General features: G+C 40.9%; 1 protein-coding gene across 5 annotated transcripts; it reads right to left on the bottom strand.

The window, feature by feature from the left end:
• Positions 1-2080: 2080 nt before the first annotated feature.
• On the bottom strand, positions 2081-11717 carry CDCA4 (cell division cycle associated 4). 5 transcript variants are annotated; one of them, XM_072115876.1, is made up of 5 exons: positions 11545-11717; positions 8400-8463; positions 7153-8247; positions 6051-6298; positions 2081-5876 (listed from the first exon to the last, which is right to left on the bottom strand). In XM_072115876.1, the coding sequence occupies exon 5, from the start codon at positions 5868-5870 to the stop codon at positions 5133-5135; it is 738 nt and encodes a 245-aa protein (XP_071971977.1). In that variant the 5' UTR covers positions 5871-5876; positions 6051-6298; positions 7153-8247; positions 8400-8463; positions 11545-11717; the 3' UTR covers positions 2081-5132. The 5 variants fall into 5 exon arrangements, with proteins under 5 accessions (XP_071971977.1, XP_071971976.1, XP_071971978.1 ...); XM_072115875.1 differs by having other exon boundaries at positions 7153-8463; XM_072115877.1 differs by lacking the exons at positions 7153-8247; positions 8400-8463.

Raw genomic sequence — 11717 nt, 5'->3', positions numbered from 1 at the left:
AGAAAGGTACAAGCACACAGACAAATAGTTCACTATTCAACCCTGAACAGTGCCATTACCTCCAATCAATAGGCTATGGATACCCCACCAGCACAAACTTTGCACAGGATCCTTCGTCTATCCAAACTCTTCCACTTCTAGGCAATCCAAACACTTACTAATCACCATGACGTTCCTCAACATCATGGTGGCTTAAAGGGAACCTACCACCACAATTCTACTTATAAAAGGTAGAATGGGTGGTAGGTAGATGTATGGGACGTGAGGATAGCCCCTTTTTAGAGCCAATTCTCACATCCCCGCCATCTTTTTAAAATCTTTAATACCCTAATATGTAAATTTTCTAGAGCAGTAGCAGGAGCTGAGGCACACGTCGCGGATACTGCACGCCCCAGTAGCCTCTTTTCTTCTCCTACCCTGCCATCTTCGGCGCGCAGCTCCTCGTAGCGGTGCGCCCTTGTCCAAGAAGGCGGAGTTCTGTGCATCCCAGATCATTGGAGTTGTAGACTGCGGCCATCATGGAGATAATATTGCCCGCTTTAGAAAGCCCATAAAATTTTGTGAATCATTAAACTCAAAACTAAACTATGATCCGTTCTGTGATTAATTACATTGAATTTTGCTGGATTTGTAGATTATGGATTTTTGTAGCAGATGTTCATATTCCTGTAATATCCCATTAATCTACTGATTGACAACATATAGGTAGTGGATTATTAGGTCATTATGGTGACAGTTTCCTTTTAATAGCTGTATCAAAATTCAATATCTTTGCATACAAAAGAGACATCAAACTTTCATACTTTGGTGCACTGGAGCTAGATGTCATATTTGCAGGAAAATATGTAGGTTTTCAATTATACAATTCTGACAACTCTACCACCTTTTTATCACTTCCATTTTTAATCGGAGGCAAGATCTGGAATTTTTTTTTCTAGAATGGCATATGCATTATATATATATACACACAGACTTTTTTTTTTACTTAATCTCATATTTGTGGCTGCAGGAATACTCGGCATGTTCCAGATTTAATTTTATACATGTGTTCTAGGAAAAAGCTATTTGAAATTTTCCTTTATTTTTACATATTTAATACTTTTTACATTAATTTGAGCCCCAAGAAGTATGAGCTATTACACAATAAAACAGACAGTCCCCAGGTTACATACAAGATAGGTTCTGTAGGTTTGTTCTTAAATTAAATTTGTATGCAAGTCGGAACTGTATACTTTCCTATTGTAACTCCAGTCAAAATTTGGATTTTAAAAATGCTGGGTCGTAAGAACCAGGATTAACAATAAATCTTAATTATAAACATTTGATAACTGTTACAGCTGATCATTGTAGCCCAAGGCTAAAGTACAGTAAAATTAACAACATCCAGAAGTCTGTTTGTAACTAGGTGTGGTCTGTAAGTCGAGTGTTCTTAAGTCAGGGATCACCTGTACTTCAATACAATTGTATCAGTTACTGCAAATATTTTGCCTCTGGCAGACTGTAATAAAGACATCCATGGGAGTCTCTTTCAGGCTCCTACATATGGCAACTATTAGGTGCCCTCCCAACAGGGTAACCAGCCACAGTCTGTGCCAGCAACAATCAGGGCAGTTGTCTGCCATTAAATACAGCAGCCACTTGTCTTGTATGCAGAGGGCTTAGTCCATGAACCCTTTACATACACCAGTGTCCGGTTGATATAAAGGCAGTCCCCGGGTTACATACAAGATAGGGTCTGTAGGTTTGTTCTTAAGTTGAATTTTTATGCAAGTCAGAACGTTATCTTTTATCATTGTAATCTCAGCCAGAACTTTTTTGGTCTCTGCGACAATTGGATTTTAAAAATGTTGGGTTGTCATCAGAATCAATACAACACTAAAGCTTCATTACAGACACATTTGATAACTTTACATCTGATCATTGTAGCCTAGGACTAAAGCACAATAAATTACCAACATCCAGAGGTTTGTTTGTAACTACGGGTCGTATGTAAGTCAGGTGTTCTTAAGTAGGGGACCGTCTAATTTTAGGTTGAGGGTCTTCATATTTGGTGCAAAATAAACACAAATAAGAGACAAAGTGGAAAAAGACATTTATTAAAACATACCATAATTAAACTACATTCATTGCAAAACTGCAATTATAATATAACAAAGCAGGCTATAAAAAGGCAAGATCATCCAATACTGTATAAATGCATCAGGGCCACGTGCACATAGAACACATCCATGAACATCGGCTACTGCATCATACTCCAAGTGCACCTGTAGGGTTTATGAAGAGTATAGAAAACTCCCTGCTAAACCTGATGGATAGGAGACTTAAAGGCACATTAATGACTTGATCTATTACAGCCAACATATTAACATGCAAGTTCTACATTAGGCCTTCAGTCTGATCGTACAGTATGTCAGCCATGTCATTGACCGGTTGGATACCTACTGTTACACCGACAGAACTATATAGAAGAGTCTCCATCTTTTGATTTACATTATGGGCCAAAACAGGGCAAGGGAATAGAAAGGGAGCCATTTTTTATTAAAGCATTCCTTTATAAAAAGACGCTTAAAGCACCAATTTAAAACCATTATATACAAAGATATGTATACACGGCACTTAAAGTTCTGCATCTGAAGATTTAATGGTTACAAAAGTAATCAAAATTATTCATATTTTACTAAAAATTCTCTTGCCACAGAAATAAGACAGACAAAAAAGAAAAAAAATCCTGTACATATAGGAGATCCTTAGGAACTAAGAGGGTAGAATACACTCTATAACGAATGTATAAGTACGAGGCACGTATAAGTTTGCTCTTCTATATACGTTTGCTCTTCTACTATATGTTAAGACTTAAAACATGAAGACAAAATCTGTAAACATTATGTATAAACTGCAGCTTTTAGATAATTGACCATTAACTTGTAGAAAGGACTATTGTGAACAAACATTAACCGTCCTAGGCGAAGGAATACATGGAGATAGTTTTGTATTTATGAATGTTCCCCACTAGTCAGATAGTTTAGTACCTTTCATCCAATAGATATGTCCAAAGTTGTATAAAGAAAACACTGGAGTCAGTGCCGATTCCATGAATAACGCATGGTGCAGGGCCTGGAGGAGCAGGACTCCTTCACGGTAGTTCTAGAACCTAGAGTCAGGCTCCGCCCTTTAGGCATTAATCAATTAATCAGCTTTGACTGGATTGTACCTTGAATTCATTGGTGGAGGTTGAGTTTATGAATGTAACTGAAAATCTTATAACAGGGAACATAGCATAAAATAGTCCAGGAGGTGGTTGACCACTACAAAATATCCAGTAGACATTCTGCTATAGCGAGGGGGAGATGGGATTCCTCTACACTAGAACCCAATCCTTTTTGCTAGGTGGTGAAGGTGGCTGGAACACCCCTATATTTGCATATATTTTGACAACATAACTAGCATTATAAAAAGGCAATGCATATCAGCAATTATTGCTCCAATAAACAGGTCAGATCAGATTTTCTCTGTAGACCCAAATCCATGTTTTGGCTAAATGGTTGTACAAGTGCACTCAAGTGTAAATAAGAGCTCAGGCCCAATCTCATGTTGGTAATATCCAATAATCTGGGTTCATAACATTTCCAAGCAATACACATTACCAAAGGGCTGCAGAGTTTGTGGCCTTTGAGCCAATGCTACAAGTAGATACAGGTCATGGAGAAAAAAAAACAACTAAAAATTGCTCGTTTTGTGGTGGAAATCCTCTACCAAAGTGTCCATGTACATCCCCACTGACTGCAACCTTTGTAAAGGTTAGAACCCACAGGGAAGGGGGGGGGTCTGTTTAAGTCAGGAATCTCCAGCATTAACACTGCTTAGATTCTTGCATCTACTGGTAATAGCCATTAGAGTTGGGACTATCCCTTTAATAATGGATTGCAGTCCTTTACACTTCCCTCTTCACATGTGTCATAAATATGGCGTTTCCCCGCACTTTAGTACTTAACGTACAATGATAGATATGATCCCAAAATTTGGTTTTGGTGAGCTGATCTTAAAATGATTAAGTCTGGAATGAAACCGTCACATGACATTGTGTTATAGATGTTACAATAATGGTAGTAAGAAAAAAAAAAAATAAATATAATTGATCAAAAATGTAAAAAATACAATAACTATATGAAATAAATACTGTGGATTAGTGTAACTAGCATAAGAATTAACATACATAGATGTTATTTGTGTAACAATACATTATGTTCTATGGTAGACGCCCACCACTTGTAACTCCCAGCAATCTCAGCAGCTGGGGACCACGGCACTATGGTGCAAATACAGATTTTTGCATGTAAATGCCTTTATTACATGGTTTCTAACCAATGGCTCCCCACCTGCTTTATGCAATAATTTACATAACCATAGAAATGTGACATCGCGAATGTTTCATCAAGTGCGGGAGGCTAACAAATAGAGGAATCCTGATTATATTGGCATAGTTGATATTAATAAGCATATTGTATGTTATGTTCTGCCAAAATAAAAATCAGTAAGGGTGCGAGATTTTTCTAAATCTCATCCTTTGATGTTAGCGAATCTGCAACTGCAGATTTTGCACAAGCTCAGCATTATTATGCCAGGAGCGGAATCTAAACAGAAAATATATAACTGAATGATTTGGTCCTACTCTTGGTTTCAGCTTCTTAATACCGATGTAAATCCTGACCAGAATTACTGGCCTTAAAGGATTTTATGAGATTCAGAACAAAACCATGGCCCTATTAGTTAATGGGTTGTATCCGATATTGGAGTGCAGCCTTATTCCAGTGCATAGGGCTAGGCCTCAATATCAGTCTAAAGACCACAGTGGTGCCGCCATTTTTTTTTTTTTAACTCAATTCCATACAAACGCACCTTAATAATCATAAAACTAGCAGATGCTACAACAGCCAGTCTCCTATAAGACTGGACCACCGTATACATGGACGGGCATTCATGAAATAAAATTGTGGCCATGTTGGATATAACCGAAAAAAAAAAAAAAAAAAAATACAATAACCTGGCAGAAGAGGAAGACTGGAGGTGAAAATTGCTCTCTAACAAAACCATAGTTCAAAAAACACACCGCCATGCATAATGGATCGTCCTCCTCAAGACTCTACAAGAATTTCCACAATATGATCAATCTCATTGAGCTCTGCCTTGCAGTTTGTAGGTGCAGGTGACGGGGGCAGGTTCTCAAGCACATCACAATGTCCCATCTTGGAACTTCCCATCATACCAGTCAGCACCGTATCAAGGTCATAGTAAGTAGTGTCAACTTCCGAAAACAAGTCTTCCATGGAATTTGTATTTTTATTCTCCAAGGTTTCAAATATATGGTCTATGGATTTCTGAAGGTTTACTCGATTTTCTTGTGGACCTTCAATCTCCCAGAAGCTGGATGAACCGTTCTGTGCGGCTTTAACCGAGGCAACTGTTGAGAATTCAGAAATCTCCTGAGTCTCCTGAACCTCCAACTCTTCGCTGTATGTAATATACGTATCATCAATGTGTTTCTCTTCAGATTGATCCTTAGGACGACACAGAATTTCTGTCGAAACAAGACGATCCACTGGTGCTGGCTCACTGGTTTGGTGGGCATGAAAGAACTGCCAGCTGCCATCTTGAGTCATCTCCTCTTGTATTTGCCTTACAGTGTTGGCAATGAGCACCGAACGGCAGAGGTTCGGTTCTACCAGCATGTGGCACAGCTGAAGCTTTACTAGTGACATGTCCAACATAGACTGTCGTTCCAGGGTATAAGAAGGAAGAGTCTTAAGGTCAACTAAGGCCCCATCAATCACTTCTGGATCCAAGCACTTTCTTTTAATTCCTCGAGTAAACATGGTGTCCTGTAAGGGAGCAAACACAAAAGAAAAGGCATAAGTGAAGGCTCAAGAGTGGTACAATAATGTCCTGATGTATCACTGCCAATATCACACAAAAGCTTATACTGAGACAATGCAAGAGCATACAGAGGCTGCTAAAGCAATCACAACCACTTATGTGCTAAATAAAACCGATACCTCTTTAGAAGGCAATTACAATGTTTTCTTCGTGTGTGTACTGCGGCACAGTGAAGTAAAGAAAAGTGGCAAACAACTGCGGTCCTGTTCATGTCTAGGCCAATGACAAATAAAGTCTGCACTGGAGAACGCAAGCTGCTTTAGAGATCCTTGATCCACGGCACAACTAAGCACTATGGATGGTCCTCATATGGGAAGAGCGTTTCTGAACGATAAGGGATCAGGAAACGCTGAGCATTTACTCTGCGCTGTACAGAAAACGAAAATACACCAGTTAGTGCAATATTCTGTCAGTAAAACACATGCAGGGGAGAAGGGGAAAAAAAACAAAAACAAAAAAAAAAAACACATGATTTTACATAAACAAGCAAAATTGCAATAGACACAATCTGCCTGCTGCTTATACATGGTTTATAGCACTCCCATTCTACACCAACAAGCTGTAGACTGCACTGACTTACATTTTCATACTTTCATGCTGTAAGACATTAGAGCCCATATTATAAAAGGTAACTTGACTTTAACCCATATCTCATCACAATTGTCCCGAAAGCTTCCCCTGCAGTGCACAGCCAATTCACATTACACTGCAGAATCATAGCACTGTACCTTTTGTAATTCTGAACAAGGAGGTCAAAGCACAACATACCTGGGGCGATGGTCATGCATGTTACATGACTGACAGTACCAAAGTTTTACTGCCTTTGGAACTGCCATCACAAATGCCCAAGATGTGACCCACTGATGTACAGAGCCCCAATGCTCCTGTGCCTATTCCCCTCGACTGACAGCTCCTGGTCGTGCACAACGCTTCCAAATTCTGGCGTATCCTCTAACAGAAAAGACTAGTGAAATATTTTTACTTCAACCTAAAAAAGTGAATGCTGAAAGTAATCAGTTTCCCTCTTGCATAAATCCTGCAGGGGTTAGTCTTCATATACACTGGAGATCAAAAAATGTCAAGGTCATTGTGTAGTTGTGAACAGGTTAAGGATCAGTCTAGTCATACATGGTCAAAACGTTCAAGAGCATTTGGACTGAAAGCCCACTCTGCAGTGCCAAAACCACTCACTAGCAGAAAGAATCAAAAGGCCGGACTCACCTTTGCTGAGGCTGTGTGGACAGAGGAGAAGCGGCCTGCGGTTCATTTTAGTGATGAATGCAAGTTCAATTTATTTAGATCTGATGGGAAGGATTATGTTCGTCGAACAAACTCGGAAAAGTCTGAAGCCAAAAAGTGTAAAAAATAAGTCAGTGAGATGGTGGAGGAGGTGTCATGATTTCGGGAATGTTTGCCACAGCAGGAGTTGGGTCTCTCATACTGCTACATGGCAGAGTGAATGTAAGTGTATCAGAACCTTCAACAACAGGTGGTTCCTTTCTTGCATTCTTCCTAACGGACCTCACACAGCAAAGTGGGTAACGCAGATCTTTGAAACAGAAAATGGCCAGCACATAGTACTTATCTAAACCCAATAGAACACATCTATGAACGTTATGGCCAACAAACACAGAACTATGGAAGAGACTTGAAGAAAATCCCACCAAAACAGTGTCAGACTAGTGATGTCCTGTGCTGCAGGTGTGCTGAAGTCATTCAAAGCAAGGGTCTGCACTTCCTACTGATTTTCTGATGGTTACCACAGTCACCAATGTAGGTTATAATTTTCTCTGCTACAGTCTTTGTTTTGCAAAAACTGTGATCATAATTGGAGATCAACAAAGGTTTTAGATTGATATACTAATGTAAAACATTGTTCTAGTGGAATGGTGCACCTCTTACAAAAAATCCGATTAAATGTTGATCAATGGAGATTATTTTTTTTTTCAGAAATAACAGTGATTCTACATTGTCCTCTAATTTTGATCTCCAGTGTACACGTCACAGCTAAAAGGAGACTGAGCAAAGGGAAGAGGATTCTGCTGTGGAAATTTGTCTTCTAGCCTCTTACTTGACCGGAGGAGATGAATGGAGGTGGGAAGGATGCTAGATACCACTGGACTCCTTTAGCATATTACATGAATGCATATAATAGCATCACGTCTCTTATTTTTAGATCATCGACAAAAGGCTAGAAATCATTTTATGACTGTAAAAGTATTCAGCATCTTAGTAAAGCAGCAGTTCAAGCTGAAATTGATAACCTGCGGTAGGCTATTGGTACAATGGAACAGGATAGGTTTGCAGGTCCAGTATCTGTTAACAGATAAGCAAAATAATCATAGGACAAATGCAATTCCTATAAAACGCATTAATTAAAAAAAAAAAAGACATGCTTTATATAAATTTACAAAATTAAAGAAAAATAGTCATCAAATGTGACAAACTGATATGTTCTACTAACTTACATCAGCTCCACAATCTCAGCTGAGGGACACTACGATGGTTTCACTCAACTCAGGCCGCACTGTTCTGTATGTATGGATAGGAGAGGGAGAGAAAAAATACAGTGATAGAAATGCTACGCACATGGGGGCTCAGTGAGAATGCAGACGTCTCATGCACACAGCCATTTAATGTGTCATGGCAGCAGAGGGTCACCCTACCCATAAGTGTAATGGCCTCTCTGTAATCCTCCTACCAAAGTAACCTACATGCTTAGTCTTACAAGCTAGAACAAATGGAAGGAAGAAGAAAAAAAAAAAATAAAAAAAATTGTTATTAGAGACCACAAAAATAACATACAGCACACAGGGGTACAAAATGTACCAAATACTTACCTTACCATCAGGGCAGCTTGTGATTGACATCAGGTACTTGTGTTGTCTAGCACTCTACTATACCTAAATGAATATGGATTTGACTCTTTAACATAATATATAACCACAAGAAATAAGATGACAGATGAAAGCTTGTCCACATCACGTAATGGCAAATAACCTGCTTGTTTGTCTGAACCATTGAAAGGGAAAGGTTGGGCCACACCATTGCCTATTATGTAATGCCGGCAAATAGAAACCCGCCAAGAGTCCAATAAGCATCATAGGAACCCAAAAAATTAAAATTTAATGAATGAAAATAAACTTAACTGCATGGAAGGGGTAATTAGAATAGTCTTTTTCTCTCCTTACAAAGTGTCCTAACAGTCCTGTATGCCATGCATGATACCTGGTTGAGAGGCCATTGTCTTAGTGTAAGACAGTTCCCTGCTTTACGCTGATGAGGAGCAAATTCACCGAAATAGCGACCATTAGTCTACATTAGCTTGGGTCAGCCCAAAATCAAGTCACAAATAAGGGAGAGACTTGCATGGTTATGTGCTCACCCGGGCACAGTATAAGAAGTCAGGGGGCCACGCAGCAAAAGACAGCACATGTCCTATCTTTTTTGAAGAAACTGCACAACTCCGACATGACGCGGTGGTCTATACAGCCAGTCATATTGCTCATTGAAGTGAATGTGACTATAAGAACTGTATGATACAGGTAGCACATGGTCCTTTAAAAAAAATAAGGTTGAGACCCTGCCTGGATATTGCCTTTAGTAACACACTGTAGTTTTCCAGACATAAGCCACAGACACTCTAATGAGAAGATACACATTATATAAGAAATGTCTTCTACATGGGACACAGAAGACAGGAAAGAGTGTGCAAGTCAGACCTCATACATGGGCTTCATTCACACTGTCAATCATCCTATTCTGTTAGAAGGACCTTGCATCTGGTTTCCATTATTTTTGAGATAACAAAAATAATGCTGCAGTCCGCATTACCAATCACCAGGAAAATGGTGTGTACTCTGCTGAGAGAAAGACAAGGCTAACCTCCAAAACTTTCAGTTTTCAGCCTGTGCCCGGCCAGAAGATCATTGGACCAGAAAACAACACAAAAAGTGAAGTGAAATCGGAAGTGACGTTCCATGGTCTGAAGAGATCACTCATTGGAAAAAAGTCTCATGACGGCCCGAAACTTAAAGCTAGCTGCAGACCTGAAAACCAGAAGTACCAGGGTGATGAAGGTTAAGCGGAAGCAGAAGAATTAAGTGGAGGGAATGATTGTGCGCCAGCATATATGAGCCCCGCCCCACCCCGTTTAGTGCATACATTAAGTGACAACTTAGTGGGGTTTTTTTTATTATTTATTTTTTTCCCTCTGAGGGGAGACCTCATTACAATGTACAAATACCTGAACGGACAGTACAAGAATCTCTCCAAAGATCTTTTTATACCTAGGCCTGTGACCAGGACAAGTAGGAGGTTGGACTTGTGTCTTCTTCCAGCGGGAAGGGGGGGGGGGGGGGGGGGGGGGGGCGCTGTGCTGCCGTTCCCCTCCACGACTGATAATTCTCCCCCAAAGCCCCCTGCCCCCAACATCTCAGCCATCTAAGAGTTAGAGTTTTCATGGATATTAATAGCAGATTTAGGGATAGAGGCACTCAACTAAATGTTTGTTACTTTGTATAGGAGGTATCTCTTTTCCCCCTTTAATCCTAGGGCAGCATTATTTAAAAACTTTGATAAAATATGTAAATTAGCCAGAGATGCCCTGGCAGACATCACTGGAGCTCATCTTGGCTTTGCCACCTTGGAAGAACATTATTTATGCACCTCCAGTTACCACTGATCTTCCTTGTCCAGCCCACTGACAGACGGTGACGTCAGCGGCTTTCTGCAAGTCTCGCAATCCAACTGGAGAGTACGATCCCAAGATTTGTAGACAGCCCGATGGTGAACAGTAGGAACGGGGACATCCCAGGAATAAAGAACAAAGATCACCCCACTAGACAAGGCAACGAGAATTTCATTGAAGACATTTAGCATCAGTAAGTCTGATGGTAGATGTCCATTAAATTTCACGAATCCAGCAAGAAGAGCCCAGGCAAGCACCCGTCATCAAGCTGGAGGAGGAGGGAACGCCACACAGACGTTCTTATGGACAAAGAGCATGCACTCTATTTGCATCAATGGCAGTTAGAGCACACTGTGTGCCCACTGGCACTATAGGCATATATGAAAATGTATATCCAGCCACAAGATATACATCACCTTAGGCTGTATTCAGACACGAGTGGTGCGGTTTCTTTGCCATAGGCAGCTGGGATTCCCTGCCCTTCACCACTTATCAGTGCAGTAAGGCATTTTTACTCAGGACTGGTTACCATTCACTGATAGCAGAGATCTTGAAAAGGACACTGCGATCTATTCAGCAGATCCAGGCCCCGCTCTGCCGCGTCTACAGCCGTAAAGCATCCATCATACTGAACTGAAGCAGCCGCCTGTACAATGATGCAAGAGGCTGGATGGCCGGCGGAGGCCTCCGTAGTGACGTCACCACATAGCTGCCCGATGACTACAGAGCGACAGGCGCCATTTTATAGTCGTCCATTGTTATAGTATCGGTTACACACAGAAACTAATAGAACTGAACTGTGTTATATACGAGAATAATAACCGGAGACTACAGGCCGCAGCCTCCGGCTCTAGTGGCCGGTACCGCGCACAATGCGCTCCGGCCTCCTCCCCATTCCCTCCTACAGCTTCCCGCCTACTCACCGTGTGATGTCAGCCCGGTTCGCGGGAGAGCGGCATGCACAGAGGAGTGTCTCGCGTCTCGGTAGTGAAATGACCGCGGCTGCTCGGATTCCGGCGCTGCTTCCTGTCCCGCTCTCTCTGCGGATACCACGGGAACAAGCACAAGCCTAGCTCCGCCCACTGTTACTACAGCC

This window comes from Engystomops pustulosus, chromosome 7 (assembly GCF_040894005.1).
Source record: "Engystomops pustulosus chromosome 7, aEngPut4.maternal, whole genome shotgun sequence".
NCBI lineage: Eukaryota > Metazoa > Chordata > Amphibia > Anura > Leptodactylidae > Engystomops > Engystomops pustulosus.
This window is presented reverse-complemented; position numbering and strand designations above follow the sequence as displayed.